General features: G+C 43.7%; 1 protein-coding gene across 1 annotated transcript in view; it reads left to right on the top strand.

The window, feature by feature from the left end:
* Positions 1-291: 291 nt before the first annotated feature.
* The window catches only part of zbtb16a (zinc finger and BTB domain containing 16a), a 146,887-nt gene continuing 128,603 nt past the window's right edge, over positions 292-18,575 (top strand). The window contains exons 1-2 of the mRNA XM_035666524.1: positions 292-441; positions 3,634-4,960. Of these exons, the coding sequence (XP_035522417.1) occupies positions 3,723-4,960 (1,238 nt within the window). The 5' untranslated portion in view covers positions 292-441; positions 3,634-3,722. The remainder of the gene's footprint in view (positions 442-3,633; positions 4,961-18,575) is intronic.

The following is an 18,575-nucleotide window of genomic DNA, read 5'->3' as shown; positions in this document are numbered from 1 at the left end:
ATTGGTGAGGGGCTGGTTGGGGCGGGGGGGCTTCAGGGGTATCCATACTTGACTTTTCTTACAGGGCCGCCAAACCATGAAGTGTGCCCCTGTGTGCAGTTTGAGAACAACTGTAGGCTGTATGTGCATTCAAACAGCTGCAGGGAGGGCAGTGTCGCTCACCTTTCACTGCCATACTGTAACACAGCCGTTTGACATGAGACAGCCCCCTAGGTGTCTCACTTTCTTAGTGTTTGTATGGGCTGGAGCGCAGCGCCGGCTGCCCGCCTGCCTGCTGCTCGTCTGGCTGACTGGCTGCGTTGACGTCAGCGCCGTGTTGATTTGCTAAGGCGAGAGAAGAAAGGAGTTAGTGCGTGTTGAGAGAGCGGGTACTGCGAACTGCCTTACTATGCTGTAGCCCCACTCCCCCTACACTATACGGAATCAAAACGTGCAACTTAGGTGAGTACCGATCCGGGCTAAACGCAGCTGCAGTTTCCCGGCGACAAGTGCCAGACGCGCTGCTCTGCATGCGTCTGCCACTGTTTTCTCTGTGTACTTTCATTCACCATGTGGATGTTTTGATGCATTTATAGCGCTGTGGATCGTTCTGCGTGTCCCCGTTCAACCTCATGCTGAAGTTAACTGGAGCCTAAACGCGACTTTGGCACGCAAGTTGGATCCGCGCACCGGAGTGCCGGATGAAAACAAGTGTTTACCTGATTGCGCTGCAAGGTGTTGAAGTTTGCATTAACGCACGGTAGTGTATTGTAGACATGTTAAGGTTGACGTAACCCCCCCTCCTCCTCTCCCTCTCTCTCGGTCTGGTTTAGTATGCTGGGGATCGCAGCCAGAGGACGTGAGGTCTGGCTGTTTCACCGGGAGCCAGACAACATATGACGCCCGGCTCCATGTGACTTTACTGGAGAAATCGCGTTTGCTCGTTTTGATGGAAATTATGCAATTTTTAGACAGCGACACTGTTGCCCGTCCTTGTGTCTCCGGGCGCACCACTGTGGCTCATTTAGCCGTGATGACATCATGATGAGGACTGGGGACACTGGTCTTTAATCTCGAAACAAGCCCAGAACCAGTCAGTGTACAGTGAGACCGCAATTGATTGACAGGCAGCGAGATGTTTGATTGGTCACCAATAATCGGCTTGCAGTAGCACGCGCGGCGGGCTGCGAGGTGGGGAACAGATGCAATGGCAAATTGATTTGTTATCGAGACTGTCTGTCTCATCTCTCTCTCCCTGCTTTCACTCCTTTTCCCCCTCTTTATCCTCCAGGCATCGCGCTCTGGATCAAACCTCCTCCTCGTTAATTGCGAACAGGCAGTATTTGAGTGTTTCACCCTGCCTCAAACAAAGTCCACCTGTGCGTGGATCAGAGCAGGGCTGGCGTGGGTCGGCCACACATTCTGGCAGCTGTCTGTCTCGTGTGTACTTTTCCAGCACGCTCAGTGTCTCCTGATTGTCCCCTCAGAGACGCCGTGCCGTTGTGCTTTCTCCACATTTGCGTGTGTCAGTGCGGCTCATGGTCTGGAATATTGAACGCTGTTTGTTCTTGTTGTGGCTGGGTCGCCAAGGCGCGCTACGGCAGACAACTCGTGATCACATTGATTATGCTGCCTTTCTGTGAAGTCGGCCTAATGTGGTTATTGTCAGCAGGTCTACATTGTCGTCCGACGAGGAAAAACGTCCCCTGGCTTAATGTACTTAATGTAGTGTGCGCTGTTTTGCATAATGCATAACGCGCTGTATAATTTGTCTGCTGCGGCTGGCCAATATTAAAACGCTGTCTAGACGCGCGTAGCTCTGTCCTTCTTATTAATAGAGAGCCAGCAGACGCGATAAAGTCCCCAAACAGCAACTTTACATTGTGTCCCGGTGAAGCCACAGCCTGGTGGATAGCCCACAGAGCGCGTCAGGCATTGATCGTATACGGGGCCATAAATCGCAGCTATTGGCACAGGCCTACCTGTAATAAAGATAATGTCGGGTTTTAGGCATGACCTCTGTTGACTGAGAGGCTGGGCTCAGTTAGACGAGAACCTGTGGTTTCATTATTACCTATCCTTTATCGATTTGTATCAGTGTGGTGGGAAAAAAAACCCAAACTGTCCCAAAAACCGGCGAGACTATTTCTATTTTTTTCCATGATCCTCCCCGCAAACAATAGCTGCCAGCATCTTTCACCTCCTGCATATTCTCATCCAGGCTTCTGTGATTGTAGGTTTTTGAAGTGATCTTAAAAAATAATTTTTTTTCCTGTAAACTCGTCGTCTAAGGCTGATATGTCTTCTTTTCTCCGTGTGTGTGTGTTTTGTTCTCAGGCAGAGAGGAAGGAAAAGAAGTGCTCACAAACTTCTCTTTTTATTCTCTATTTTTTTAAAAAAAAAAATCAATATGAAGCTCTTTGGAAATGAAATAGAGGAGTCTGAAAATGAAAAAGAAGTTTGTGGAAATTAAGAGAACATTTTCTTAACAGGAAAATGATGAACAGAAGCAAAAGAGCTGACAGAATATGTCATTATAAACCTCATATATTGAATAGAGTGAGTAGATAAAAATTGGACATCAATGAGCTCATCCAGGATGTGGGTCAATGGAGGCACTTAGCTGGTCGCCATTCATTCATTCATTCATTCATTTAGAGTATATACAGTGGCAAGACTGTTTATTTAATTGTAATAATGACGACAGCATTGTTTCAGTGTATGTCACAATAATTTGTGTGCAGGAGACAGTAGGTGAGACTATTTAATTGAACCCTCTCTCCATTATTTTTGTGTAGGTCAAAGTATGCAGTAGATATGAGGTGGAGCAACATGTTGCCCTGTTAACTTGGATAATCGAGTTAACAGCAGCCACAGAGATAATCATTCATTTGGATATTCGACAACAGTGACTAAGAGCAGAGCAGGGTGTTTGGTGCTGCAGCGTTGTGTGCTTTTGCCTAGTCCTGCTTTCCTTTCCATCCATTTCTGGCCGCTGCTCTCTGCTCCCGTCTGTGATGGGAATACTGAGTAAGATGCTATTTAATTTCAGAAAGGCTGCTGACGGTCTTTGTGCGCCGAGCAGCAGTGAAAAAAACCACAATTCACACTTGTTTAACTGTGGGTACATGCCCACCAGATAGCCAAATGAAGACATCTTTTTAACATAACATATGTTGGACTGATTGGTATGCAGGGTGAGCTTGTTGGACGGCTCACAAATTGTCTCCCTTCAGAAATCTACAGTCAATACTCTCCGCTGATTTTAAGAACAATGGCTCTGCACAGAGTGTTTACCATCCCTGCTGGATATTTGCAATTTGAAACTCCACTGACTTCACATTTACTAAATGAATGTATAGGTTTAATAAATGTATTGACAAATTAATTAAATTTTTATTTTCAAAATGTAATTAATGCATGTGGTCTATTCCCTTTTGTGAACAGTAACAATTTGGGATTTATTTGTATGCATTTGGTGAATTTGTTTCTTTTAAAGGACATTCATTCATTCCATTTTTGAGAAAAAGGAGAATTTGGATTTGTAACGTTTGAAAATGTAAATGAGTATTTGTTCTTGCTGTTGCTGTTGCTGTTGCGTCAGAATTTACCAGGACTGATTTTTTTTTTCCCCCATTCTGTTTCTCCATGCAGGTTTCGTCTTGTTTACAAAGATAGCTAAAAACACTGCTGAGCGGGGAAGGCGAGCCTCATGAGTCGGCCTCGTGGATTGCATCGACATAATGGATTTAACTAAAATGGGTATGATCCAGCTCCAGAACCCCAACCACCCCACTGCCCTGCTGCAGAAGGCCAACCAGATGCGTCTGGCCGGGACTCTGTGTGACGTGGTCATCATGGTAGACAGCCAGGAGTTCCATGCTCACCGGACTGTGCTAGCCTGCACAAGCAAAATGTTTGAGATCCTCTTCCATCGCAGCAGCCAGCATTACACCCTGGACTTTCTTTCACCAAAGACTTTTCAGCAGATTTTGGAGTATGCTTACACTGCCACACTCCAGGCCAAGGTGGAGGACTTAGATGACCTTCTGTATGCAGCAGAGATCCTGGAGATTGAATACTTGGAAGAGCAATGCCTCAAGATCCTGGAAACCATCCAGTCCTCGGATGAGAATGATGTGGAGGTCAATGCTAATGACGGCAGCACAGAGGAGGATGATGAGCGCAAAGGTCACAATGGAGCCAAGAACTCCAAAAAGCATTCCATGGAGAGTCCCTATCTGTCAGGTACCCAGCAAGTCTCCATCATGGCTGGTATGGTGGACCAGAGTCCCTCGGTTTCCACCTCTTTCGGTGTCTCCACCCTGAGTCCCACCAAAACTGCTGTGGACAGCCTGATGAGCATCGGCCAGTCTCTGCTCCAGCAGGGCTTTGGGGGCGAACAACTTGTTCACGGCAACTCCCACCACCTGATGACAGAGATCAAGACTGAAATGATGCAAGTGGACATGGGTGGCAACGGCCATGATAGCCCTCCCAACATGGAGTCCAGTGCCTCCAGCAATGGCGAGCGAAGTGGGGAGGACAGAAACCGAGACGGTCCAGGAACACCAACCAGGAGCAGCGTAATCACCAGTGCCCGAGAGCTACATTACGTCCGCGACGAAGGCATGGGCGACCCACAAGCTGAAGTCAGCCAGATGGGGCTGGAAGCAATGGCCGGGATGACGGAGAAACATCTGGCCTCGCTGTACTCCCTACCCGTCAATCACAAATCAGATGCCATCATGTCCATGCCGGCATCCATGGCCTCCGCTCTCCCCATGTCCCCGGCCCTGGCTATGTCTATGGACTTCAGTGCCTACGGTGGACTCCTGCCTCAGAGCTTCATCCAGAGAGAATTCTTCAGCAAGCTCGGGGAGCTGGCAGTGGGCATGAAACCAGATGGCAGGAACCAGCATGAACGTTGCAATGTTTGCGGTGCAGAACTACCAGATAACGAAGCTGTGGAGCAGCACAGGTAAGCCACGTTTTCTTCGAGTAGCTGCTTAATGCGTAATTGTTGTGGCCTTAAAATCTATAGTCTTTTTCAGCCTTTAAGCACTTGCTTTTTTTCAATGAATCTCATTTTAATGGTTGATGCAAGATTACCTAGTCACTATGTGCAACAGAAAGTGCAAATCTAAAGTAATTTGGCATCAGAACATCTAACTAATAATACATATTAGTTACAGTATTTCTATGGATAATAGTGACCTTCCCAGGTGTAGGTCATCCGGTTTTCCCTAAGGAATGAAAAAGTATATTGAGTATATATTGAGAATAAAGGAAATAAGAAATTTCGTTTAGCTTTCTTAAGCTAATACCACTCATTCTGTGTGTCTGACAACTGTAAAATAACCCTTCCACACATCTGTAATATATGTGTAGGTGTTGTCCTCTGATGGACACAAACCTTAGTTCTGTGTGGCTCTGGCCCAGACTTCCCACTCGTTCAATAATGCTATGCCTGCCCAGGTGACTGCCGGAGCAGTGCTGTCGTAACATTGTCTAAGACCATTAGTCACATCTTACAAGATGTGGGCGGCAGCTATCACACACACTTACCAAAGTGGTCGCCCCTCATCCCGGACCCGACTCACCTCCCCTTTCCAATAACTGCACAAGGGGGGCCCTTATTAGCTTGATAATTGGAGTAGACGGTCAGCCCAGGAAATGAGTACTGAACCTGGGCTCTGAGACAGGGAGGTAGTTTTAGGACAGGGGAGTGGCAGTAAACCAGCACTATTTCAATCAGTGTATATAAATAAATCCTCAGGCCTGAAAACTTCCCTCACTGCTGAAACTCACCTGTAGACTTTTTCAAAACTGCATTTTCATTTCATTCTGCATCTGTCGACGTTATATCAGCCCAGTCAGAGTAGAAGCACCTTGTGGAATGGCATCATTTTTTTTGTGGAATTTGTACAGTCAGAGTGTTTTTGCGATTTATGACTAGGGGCCTTTTCTTACTTGAAGGCCACCTTCTCACCCTGCAACGTTTGCTCAAATCAATAGGAATGCACAGTAGTGGTTAAAGTTCACTTGAGGATTTGAACCCCATCACCCATCCCCTCATTGAGCCAGTATCTTGCTATGCATGTGTAAGAGCTGGGCTGATTGAGTCCAGTCTCCTCCGTTTTTAACTATGTCTGTATTGTCTTCAGAAAATACTGAATATTACTGAATATTACAGAATGTCTTTTCCACCGAAGAGAAGTGTCCTTGTTTTCAGCCTTATACTATGTTATTGAGCAGTGTTTTTTATTTGGATGAAGTCAGTTACTTTGTAGTTTTGTGGTTTTGTCAGTTGCTTCTTAACGGGTACAAATGTGTGTGGGTTCATGACGAGTGCTCATTATTCATTGAATGAAAGGGGAATTTCTGCATGGACTGACACTATGTGTCTTTTAAAAACCCCAGCAACTGTAGAAGTGATTTTTGAGCCGCTTAATATCCGTTCTTCCTAAGCAGGCTTTAATAGCAGCTTTAAAATACACTATAGTTTCTGCGTAAAATGCATCAATATGTAGTATCACTGCGATAAAGGACAGGCTGCACTAGTCTCTGTCATGAGAAAAGTCTGGCGTGTGAAATGGTTGCCTGTGTTTCAAGAGGAATTTCATCAATTCGCTCAAGCTGGGAAATCTTGTATCAAAGGAGATTTCCAAACCGTTTCATGCATTGATCTTCCCGCTTCGCCCCATAGCATACTAATGGGTTAATTTAGACTGGTTGATACACCGACACGACACTGTTTAATATTGTACGCGCTGTCCTGACAGCCTCCTGAAGTGTAGAAATCAAACATTGCATCATCCGCTGTCTGCTTTGCCGTCCGCACATGAAAGGTCTGCTGTGCTACCCTGAGATGCTTGATAATTCAGACGCTCCTCGTGTCCTCACAAATTCCAATGTGGGTCATTTGATAGCATATCAAGTCTCTTTTTTTTCCCAGCATACAGCCTTGTCAAGCTGCCTGATTCTTTTGATGTGAATACAAGATGTTTTATTTCAGACGAGCGGAGTCGCGTTCCCTCTGACTAATTACACATCATTTCCCCCGCAGCCACTGTGTCAGGGTCATCGCTGCCTCTGCAACAAACACAGAAAAAGTTGGCAGAGTTCACTTGGTGCAGGCAGGTCAAGTCAAACATGAGTGTAATTGTTTCCAGATGTGGCACAGGTCGTTGGTGTGAGGTGTCTGTATGTTAAAATGAATGCACCAGAAAGTACCCACTTCCTGTATAAATTTAGTCTCTGTTCCCTTTCATTCCTCTGTGCCCTGGATTATATCATAAAAACACCCCACCCAGACTCAATACATCGTGTATTGGCTCCACAAGTGGTGTGTGGGGAGTCACCTATGGGATAAGGAAATATATGGCAACAATAACATGTGTAAACACAAGAGTCATTGAACATCTGATCAGATTACTTATTCTTTAATCCCATAACTCCCAACCAAATCAGTTTTTATTTTCTAATTTTAGTCTCCTTTATTAAGGTTAAGCTCTTGTATGGTTACTTTTGTTCAGACAACTTGTAATATAAGTGACCTTGGGCTTCTTAAAAGTAAGGTATCAAAGACGTATTGTATCTGGTATCAGTACTGTATTGACACTAAACATTTTCAGCGACATGCAGCCCTATCTCGAATTCACCTTCTAAAGAAAAAATGTATGAAGCTAAGAGAAGGGCCACATTTTATAGGTGCCATAGAGGGTTCTGTCGACTCAATCCCCATCTGACCACAACAACTCCCCCCCCCCGCCATCTCTCCTCCAGCAGTTCACCCCACCACCTCCCCACTGACAAGCCCTAGATTTATTTCTTAAAGGAAGCCCAGGGTGAGTGTTGTTACTGCTTCAGGGAGACAGGATTACAGCAATATTTTAGTAACCCTTGCACTGAGAAAATAATCAACACAGGAAGGACCTGAGTGATTATTGGGAAAATAAATGCATGATGCAGGGAGCTAATTCTGCAGTGGCGGGGGGAAAGAAGAAAAAAAAAAAAACCTCCACTGCTTGGTATTCCAAACACAGCATCCAATTCACGGGAACTAGCCTTGGGTTTATCTCTTTCACTTAATCGTCCATTCTCATGCAAATGACTGACCCTCGCTGTAATGTACATCACATAAGTGAAAAAAGAGCCTATTTTAAAGGAGAGCTTTTCCAGCATATAGCTGTTAAACATTACTGATAACCATCAATGCTTTAACTCTGTCTTTTCATAATACAGCCTGGGTTTTTTTGAAGGGGGGAAGAGGGGTTGCATGAATAAGACAAGTCAATGAATTCCTTCCTCTCCTCTCTGTTTTTGTTCATGTTATTTTTATTATTGGTGGAAATATTGGGGTTTGGCCAGGGTGGGAGTGGTGGAAATAATCACCCCTGCATTAACATCTACACGCGCACACACTCATGTGTTCATTACTTTTTATACACATTCCCTTCAGCAGCAGCAGCAGCAGCCAGCGCTCACTCTTCCATTTCCTCTCCCTTTGTGGCAAAGGGGTGCGGAGGGTGCTCTAATACCCCGGGCCCCAGGTGTTTAAACAGTGGGCCCAAGGCCCTTATCTGTGCATATCAGAGTGGGACAGATAACCCTTGGCACTCCTCCTCAGTAAACCAAGAGCAGATTGAGTGCAGATAGCGGCCTGTAGCATTTGTTGCAGGTGATAACGATGTATGCACACACACACATATACTCTGCACGTTGAGGTGAGGCCAGTGGAAGGTATGCAAGTTGTTTCCCCAGACACTTGTGTGATTTGGCCACTATCAACCATTAACCACTGCTTTTTACTATACATTCACACCATGAGCAACTGAGTAGTTGGGGTCAAGTGGCCACCATGATTGTTGGTTGTGTTGTGCCGACAAAAATCGGCTTGAGAAAGTCTGTACTGAAGTCTGTAAAAATCCCAACTTATCTCTTGGAAAGGCAAACTTTATCTGATCTTAAACATCACTTCTGTGTGTTGCAATGATGAAAACCATCTCTCTACTAATAAGATATTAAAGCTTGAAGAAAGTTATACTGCAAACTTTGCTTCATTGACAGGTGTCTCAACCACTGTCAACCAGCTGTGTTACTTTCCACTTTGTCATCCCGACTCACTTCCCCCCAGACTCAACCCTCTTCACCCAAATTTGGTCTCGATTTAACTACCGCAATGCAGCGGTCAAATTGACTTGTTTCAAATCGATGTTTTTTGAGACATAAAAGATGACAAAGGAATCTTTTTGAACAGGCAAATCAATGGTATTGTTCTGATAGTGACTGCCTCAAGATACACTAGAGCTAGCTAGCAATTGACAGTAAACTGAAAAACTTGTCAAAAACCAACTTTTCTTAAATATGAAAAGAATCTACACATCAACGTTGTTTTCTGTTAGGCTCCTTTGGAAATCAATGGATCTTCTGATGGGGCTGCTTTTTAGGGTTTCAGTTGAGCAAGCAGTGCTGCACCCATAGCTGCTACTGTCATCAAACAGCACTGACGTCTGACTGTGAAACAAACACCAGAAGCAACACAGGCCAAGTGATAGCGACTCTTATGATCAACTTGCAGCAACTTTTCAATCTCTTCTTTCTCCCTTTACCCTTAATGTTGTCATACATAGCCCCAACCCCTGTCTGAAAGGTGCAGATACAGCAAGCACTGTTGTGGCACGTGTTCTCTCTGCGTTCGAGTAGCCACAAGGGTCCGATTGGGTCTGTGTAATTTCCGTCAGAGTGCGAAATGTATGGCAGCGCAGACTACACATGGGCTCGAAAATCGAAATGTTGTTTTTGTGTAGAGGTTGCATTTTGATTTCCAGTGCTTGTGTGGGGAATGAATCCATGGACTGACACCCAGTGTGGCATGTGCAGAATCACGTGTGTGTCCACCGCTGTCTGCTTCCTGCTGATTTTGGAGTATATCAGAGCTCTTCAGAAAGCGTTTCTCTGTAAAGGAAGAAAGAACTTTGCTAGCAGTTTGGAAGAATTATAGATAATGGTGTTTTTGAAGTAGGTAGTCAGATGTTTGCTTCAATGTCTCAGTCTTGCTCTCCGAACACAGTATATCTCTTTTTGGTCTGAAATAAAAAATAACCTAAACTAAAACCAAAGCAGCTTCAAGCGATGATTCGAACCTGTAAAACTGTGCAAGCATTCCCTGCTTCCCGAAAGAAGCCCGGCAACAAAGCATCCATTACATGGCAGTGGATTACCCTCTATTTGAAATCACTCAGTGAGCTAAGTCTCCCCGGCTTGCACTCAGAGGTACAGTACATGTTGGTGTAATAATCCAATAGCACAAAAAGCCTCACTCAACGAAAACACCTCTCCAAGAAATACCTCAACCACAGACAACAGCAGAGGGCTTATTCAAGTCTGGCTGCCACCTCGTCTCTCTTTTTATCCCCACACAGGTGCTTTTTTGCCCTTATTGGAGGTGCGGTGTTTGTTTATGCCCCTGAGGAGCTGGCGCTTTGACCGGGCCCACGGTGATAGCCGCAGCCGAGGCAGCTGCTGGCTGAGGCCCAATTATAGACAGGCTTTAAAAGGCTCTGGTTGAACCGTAAAGATTTACACCGCCATCGCTCTGATCTCAGATCTGGGCTCTGTCCTCACTGTCAGGATAGGGAGATGTATCGATTAAAGACTTAACACAGGGGGCTACATCATGTGGAATGGACTACACACACACACACACAGCAAGCACAAACCCGAGTACAGATCAAGCGCTTTATTGTCGTGGACTCTTGCGCTGTCGTCAGGTGGCGAATCATCATCTTACATCTGGTGAAGCTGCTTTTTTTTTTTAGGAGGAATCGAGATGTTTTTTTGGAAAGGGAGGGAGGAGGGAAAACCAGAAGGGCAACACGATGTGAAAGTGGGGACAGTCTAATATCTAGACAGTGGCTATGGCAATGGATGGCGAGTTGATCTAATCAGCAGGCTGATTAGATCGCCTCCCTCCCTGAGATAAGAGTGGAGGGAGGTGCTTGTGCAATAAAAGTTAGCAGCTTGACTTTGTGCGGCCAGCTGCCTCTGTGTGGCTAACAGCGCTCGGCAGACGTGGCCTTTGCTGATGCGGTCTGGCAGGGGCTGCTATGAAACAAACACACTGAGGCCCCTATCTTTTGTCCCTGTGGGGGCCTTGTGGTCTGGAGGGAGGGATAAGGATAACATACTGTAGCCTACTGGAAGTTGGCCTTGTGTGTGTCCATGTGAGCGTGTGGGGTTTTTTTTTTGTTTTGTTTGTTGTGTGGGTATGTGGGGGGGGGCTCAAGGGGAGTACTAATTACAGCCAGTTATCAGGTGACATGCAAATGTGCTATCGGCCTTAACTTCCTGATGTGTATCTCTACTCCCAGAAGCTGCTGTGAGTGTTGGCAGGGGAAGAGGTTGTGCCAGAGTTTCTCTGTAAATGCACAGTGAGTGAATTTCAGCAGGGAGAATGCTGTAATAGTTTTTTGTAAACCCTTATTAGAGTCAGCAGACCCTCTTTCCAGCCTTTTTACTGTATTAAGGTGCATGCATCATTGTCAACTTTCCCATTAAAAAAAGAAAAAGTCAATAGAATTAGAATGATCTGGCCTTAAAGGTGAGTGGGTTTTAGTTCTAGTTCATAGAGCCCTGCCTCTGTTCTCCTGGTCCTGAACGCTCAGGGTTCTAATCCCATCGATATCCCATTAGCATCCCCTCTCTGGGTCCCCGCCACATGAAAGAAGATGTGTCGGTTCCCCCTCTCTGATTCTATTGCTCTGGCAGACCGTAGGGAGGACGGCCACAATGAGCAAATGTGCTAGAGCCAAAGGGCCAACCCAAGTGTGCTCACAAACGTCCTGTGTGTGTGTGTGTGTGTGTGTGTGTGTGAAAAAGCTGCCACCACCACCTCAGAGGCCCCCTAGCCTCCCTGGGAAGTATCAAACCAGAGCCCTCCGCGGGCTTCCAGCGAGAGAGCTTCTAATTAGCCTCTTTGTTGCCACTTGAATGGTTTGCCAGAGATTGGCAAGGGGCCCCAATGGAGTGATACCAGCACGCTAAGAAGCTGGTCATAAAAATTACCCCCCATTCTCTCCACCATCACCTGTCACAAAGGAGCTCTCAGGTAGGAAACTGAGGCCAGAGCGGCACCATGTTAGTGTTAAATCCACCCCTTCAGAGCCCAAAAGGAGCTATGTTTGCTCAACAGGTAAACACCCGGTTAGTGCTAGCTAGCTAGCCACTCACAACTTTGTCTCAGCAAAAGATAAATGAACAATAAAATCAAACAGCCATTATATATTGTACACTCTGAAGGTGCCATTACTGCTGTTGAACTGCTAGAAGAAGGCAACTTGAGAGACAACAACATGCAAAATATAGTTAGCAAGAAGTGACTGGTGTTCACGAGCATTTTGGTTATACATTTGGCAAAATGGGCCACCATTCATTGAGTGGAAATACAGTGAAAGATATTGGCAGTACTTATGTGGTCGCTTTATGGAGAAGGACAAACAATAGTGCAATTATTAGAGTGAGGCAGACCCAATGATACATTCCTAGCTTTTAAAACGTCACCTTGCTGAAAAATTAAACCCTGTCAACTCAATTAGGATTTTTTTATATTAAAGCAGGAGTAACCATGATTTTGCCTAAACATACTCAAATACATAACTTAAATAAAATTAAAACTTAAAATATCGAGGGTTGTTAATCGATAAAAATAGAGATTTTTATTTATGTTAGGATTATTGGCTTATACTAGGTACCCAATTGTTTGGTTTTGGTAGGATACATACAAGTTATTTTCATTATTGATTCATCTGTCCTTCATTTTCTTAATTAATGGACTAGTTGTTTGGTGTATAAAATGGTGTATAAAAAGATATTCAGTTTATTCTTTATTGAAAATAATTGCTCAATACATTTAACCAATGCTCAAAAAAATTGGCTATTAATTTAATAGTTGACAACTAATTGATGAATCGCTGCAGCTTTATAACAGTTAATGATTGTGAGAACACGTTGACTTAATAATTCAACATGTTATAACTTTTCTTAATATGTTACAGTTTACAATTATTTAAAAACATCAAAATTACTGAAATCTTTTTTCTTTAGACTTAAAACGTCAAAATAATTTAAGTGAAAGATTTCAGAGATATGCATGTCTTACTATTTTATGCTACTTAGTAACTAGCATGTTAGTTTAGTAATTAATTATTTGATTATTTTTTCAGTGATTTTCAATTTATTGACTGTTACCTAAAAATGCTATATCTAACTTGGCAATGTGAAGTTAGTTACCTCAGTTTGATTGGCTACGACCTATGAGAATACGATCATTCCTCGTTGCTGGAAGGAGCAGTTCACAAATTTGTGCTATATTTGACTATAACACAAAATATTAGTATGTTAATAATTCAAAGACATTACTCCTTCATAGGTTAGTCAACAAGATCAGTTTAGCTGCGGTGAAATGTAGGTTAAATGGGTTCTCAAACTATGATACATGTACTTCTGGTGGTACGCAAGCAAGTTATTGAAAAATTAAATAAATGAATTCAACAGAAAATAGTTTGAAAATATACCGCATTTCGAATGAAAATATGAATATGAGATGGATAAAAGGTTATTTTATGATGATAAGTCACATTTAGTTTCAATATAAACTTGCTACGCGCATGCGTACATCCATGACTGGTTACGAGCTAAAATGTGATGGCAAGATAGTGAGCTGAGGTAAAATGAATAATTAAAAACACTGCAATCGTGACTCCAAGGACGAAGTATTGGGAAGCAAAGTGAAGACCATCAGTACCCCTTTTCCACCAAATTAACTCTGGTTCTAGAACCATTTTCCACAACAATCAACAATAAATAATCTTATTAGGAATAAACCTGCCTGAACTGTCTGTCGTTGTATAGAGTCTGCCTACGCTACTGTGTTTTTTCACGTCGGTCCTAATAGAGCCTTTCTTAGGTGGTATGCAGTGTAAAAAATTTGAAAAACATTGGGTTAGCATACAAAGAAATCAAAATTTTATTACCAAAGATCAACGTCATTGCATATCACAAAGCAGCCTATCTGCCTGTCAGCCTGTTCAAAATGCTTTCAGATCTGTGCTTGTGGCATCTGACATGCTGCTTGGTGAACGTCGTGGCAGGAGTGCAATGAATGTCAAGGCGACTTGGAGTTTTAGCGCCGACCGACACGTTTTAAGCTCCGCTGTAATCCAGGAGGGATCAGTTGGGTAAATCATGGCATAAAGCTTAAAACCATAATTGATTTATGTATTTGCTGACCGAAGACGCCCAGAGAGATTACCAGAGGGAGAGAGCTGATGATGGATAGGCCGGCCCCCTCACGCAGGCCGCATGCAAGGTGGGGGTTGAATTCAATTGAAGGGAGATTTGTCTGCTTGAGTAGTGTATTTCTGTGTTTCAAAGGGTTTCACCAGTATCATAGATTTTAATTGTTTTTAAAATAGTTTTGATCAAAATTTGTATCGCAGCTAATTTTTAGGAGTGAAAAGGCAGTATTCAGCAGTGCTATAAGGAATCAGTCTATCTACATGTGTTGCATCCATTGTGTTTTTTCACAACAACCTCATGAATTTCTATTTCTATCTCTGAAAGTGCTGCCAAAATGTTAATTCAAGCTCAGTTTTTTGATTAAAGTCCTAGAAAATGTGTTTTTTTAAATCTTGAGTATATCTATATACAACATTAAATAATATGGAGGGGTGTATTACAGTCTTTTATATAGAGATGAAAAGATGATATTTCTATTTGTACAAATGTTTAACATAAGATCGGACTCATACGTCACAGTGGCCACTGACTGGAGGATGTCGCATTATGGCATTATCAGTCCAACCCTAATTGACATCATCATTTCCAGTTTTCCACTGATGAGCTCCTTGATAGTGAGCGTCATTTAATTGGTCAGGTGGCTTTCCTGCCATAATCAGCTCAATGAATTTCTCTCCAGACACATTATGAATCCTCTCTTTCTTGTTTACTGCACGGCTGTCAGGCCTCTCCAAGGTCTCTCTTGACCGCTTCCAGATTGTTTTGTGTTTGTCTGTTTGTCCCTGGGCCCCGAAAGGCGAGAGTGGGATAGTAAAAGAAGAAGGAAAAAAAAAAAGCCATTCCATTTCCTGGACTGATCACTGAAGCGGGTGGCTCTGACATGTCATGACTCAAACAGCATCATTTCTGCCACTCCTGTCTCGCCGCTGACCTTACAAATGATGCTGTAGGCTCCCGCCATATGCCATTAAGCATGGTGTAAAACAGGATGGGGTTTTATCCCCCCTCATACGTGCTGCAGCACCCAGACACTGTCTGCAGTTTTCCCTCCCTGCCCTCACCTTTTCGGAAAAGAAAAGCAGATTACGGCGGCAGTTTTCTCTCTGATGGTTTTGTCCATATACTGTCTTTTTTCGCCTCTTCCTTCCCTGCTTGTGTTTTATTGCCTCCTGTAAGTGTTGGTCTGAGGCGAGGAGCTGGAGCTTCCCTAACAGGTGTTTGGGTGCTTATCGCCTACGTCTGTGCCCTTATCTCTGGCCCTCAGCTTCCTGCATCCTCTCTCTTGCATGCCTCAGAGTGGGGATATATTTCACTTAGCCTCTGACCCGAAACCTTCTTCTCTCTATCTCCCTGGGTCTCTCTCCCTCCTTCTCTCTCTCTCTCTCTGTCTCGCATGCACACTCACACGCTCGCACCCGCCTAGCAGGGCGGATAGACAGGACGAGGCTGTGAGGGCATTTCATCATCATCACTTAAATTGACTTTCTTTTTCCTTCTCATCCTCTTCATGTTGCTCATAGCTGGTAAAAGATCCCAAACCTGGAAGATAATTAAACCAAGGCAACTAACAATTATTTTCACTATCAATTTCCCTGTTGATTATTTTCAATTCAATTTAGTTTTATTTGTATAGCGCCACATCCTAACAGAAGTTCTCTCAGGGCATGTTTCTTATAGAGCTCCTTTTATGAAATGATTTACAGACATTTCCCACCATGAGCAAGCACTGTGCAACAGTGGCAAGGAAAAACGTGCTTTTAAGAGGCAGAGATCTCCAGCAACCCGGTTAATTTCCCCAATTAATAAGTGAATAATCAATCAATCAATTACTGGTTTATTCTGTAAAATGTCAGAAAATCCTCAGCCCCCAACACCCAAGGTCACATCCTTGAATTTCTTAAATTGCCAGCATACGTTTGTCATTTGTCCTTGATAACTCACCTAAATGTTTATTATGATTACTTGGATATTGTTCAATCCAACTAATCATTTCAGCACTGAATTATAGGCTACATATTAATTAACATGGGGAAATAAATAAAAATATCCTAAAATATAAAGTTGCTAATATTTTATAAAACCTAGTGACACAGGCTGATCCAGAAAGAAGCAAACAGTTGAATTTGAGTGGAAATGTCTTAGTGGCTTCAGCGCAGACGGAGCTTTGATGGTGTTTGGAGCCGCGAGTTTGATCCAGCATTTTGTCAGAGTGATTGGTCTCAGCCTTTAGCCCCACCTTCACATTCCCTCCATCCTTCCCTGCTCCCCAAGTTTCACACAGGGACAAAGGCTAAAGTGTCTGTGGGATGGGGTTGGGATGCTGGTTTGGAGGGGGTTGACCCCCTCAGAGGACCTGACAGGGGCCCTTCTTTTTTTTTCTAATCCCCATTCTGAGTGGGCACAGAGGGGAGAGAGCCCACAGTCTAACACCCATGAGAGAGTCTATTGTGTGCAGTGGGCTCTGTTACAGTAGGATGGATGCAGGGGTCTCAGGCCCAGATAAACGCCAGGGTCAGCCAGGCCCCTGTTATTTACAGTAGGTCCTTTCATTGCCCGAGTGAAACAGGAGCCCGTGGTGGAGGTGGAGGCGGTGGGAGGGCTTCAGGGGACGACCACTGTTTATGCTCAGCCAGGCCTCCACTATAGGTCAAAGAGCACGGGGGGTGGGGCCGCAGGGGTTACAGACCTGACTTTTGTCTCTGTGCTGGGGGGGTGGTTGCTGCTTCATAGGGGAAAAAGAAAAGGTGGTGGGTGGAGTTGGCTTCAGAGGGAAAAGGCGGCAGTGATGACTTCCACACACACTGTTCTGTGAGGTGACATAACTAAAGGATATGTACTGGGTTGTAGGCCTGGATCTCAGTAAAAACACAAGATCCCCATTTTACTACCAACACTAAAATTTAAAGTTTTGTCCTACAGTAAAAAATCTGATGAAACAATACAGTTGCTAGTTGTTCCCTTTTTTAAAACCACTCTTTAAAAAAGCAGCTTATAGAATTAACATTAATTAGCTACAGCTGACTAGAGTCGGGGGTCAAACCTCAGTGCCTCAGTTGATATTGACCAAACTGCATCCTTAACACCAAGCTACCTTGATTGTCTCATCAAATTTGTAATCTTCTTTACTCATTTTGATTGGACAGATTTAATGTGTTTCAAATTCTGCAAAATCCATTACTTGATATTTAAAAGCTGAAACATTGATACTATGTAAATAATACAGTTACTGACTCTCTTTCCACCTCCCTATGCTCGTATTTTGAACGTAATTCCTTTTTCTGGAAAAAGGAATATGTGTTCTAACATATGGGCTATGGAATTATTTAGGGATTTTTTTGGTTTCTTTCTAACAAATCGGATATTGTGAGCCCCAAGTTTCTCAAGTCAGCAATTGTATTTCTGAACTTTTTGTATTTCATTTATTGAAGAAAAAAGGTTGCAACGGTAAAAGTTATTGCTTCTGCTCCAAGTTCTGATGATTTATTTTACATCAATTGGTCAGGAAAAACAGGCTGCTGCACCTTCTAACACAAAGAGCAATGGCAGGAGTGTAAGAACTGAATAGGTGTTTTTTTTGTCATTGGTTTTGCCAAAGTGAAAATTTAACACCATCACAAATGGCTGCACACTTGCTTCAATTGTCCTGAAGTGACTCTGTGACCTACATAAGCACAGCACATAACTTGACCCGCTATAGAAGCTAAAGAAACATACACATTAAAGTAAAAGGTCTACAGCAGCTTGCTGTAACCCAATTCTTCAGATTCAGTTAGTTAGGTCATCTTCATTCTCACGTGACATTCAATACTCTGCAATGGTCCCTTTTTTCTGGCAAATCCTCAAAACTCAAATGGTCTCAAAGCAGGCTGGAGCAACAAAAAAAAAACATCTTTCACCTCGACTGAAACAGTTGAGTACATTTTTTAAGCTTAATCCCACGCGATCCATTACCAACCCAATTCCTGTTTGTTGACTTTCATTAAGAAATGGGAAGTTGCCAAGGGCCAGCACGAGAGAAGAGGAACCAGTACCATCTGCCAGAAGACTCAGGCATAATCTTGCCATAATCTTAGTGTCAACCTTCCATATTAGGAGGCGAGGACGGAGGGAAAAGCCAGCAAAGACGTACAATAAGGACAGCAGTCTCTCAGGCATTCATAGCCAGTACAGATTTTATTATTTTTACTCGGACAATGACAGGAGGGGTTAAAGGTCAGCAGGCGAGGACTTTACAGATGAAGCACAGTGCGGTGGGGGTGCGTAGGAGTTTGGTTTGACCCCCCACCTCTCACCCC

Source organism: Morone saxatilis, unplaced genomic scaffold (assembly GCF_004916995.1).
Source record: "Morone saxatilis isolate NCDOM2014 unplaced genomic scaffold, NCSU_SB_2.0 Contig20, whole genome shotgun sequence".
Lineage (NCBI taxonomy): Eukaryota > Metazoa > Chordata > Actinopteri > Moronidae > Morone > Morone saxatilis.
This window is presented reverse-complemented; position numbering and strand designations above follow the sequence as displayed.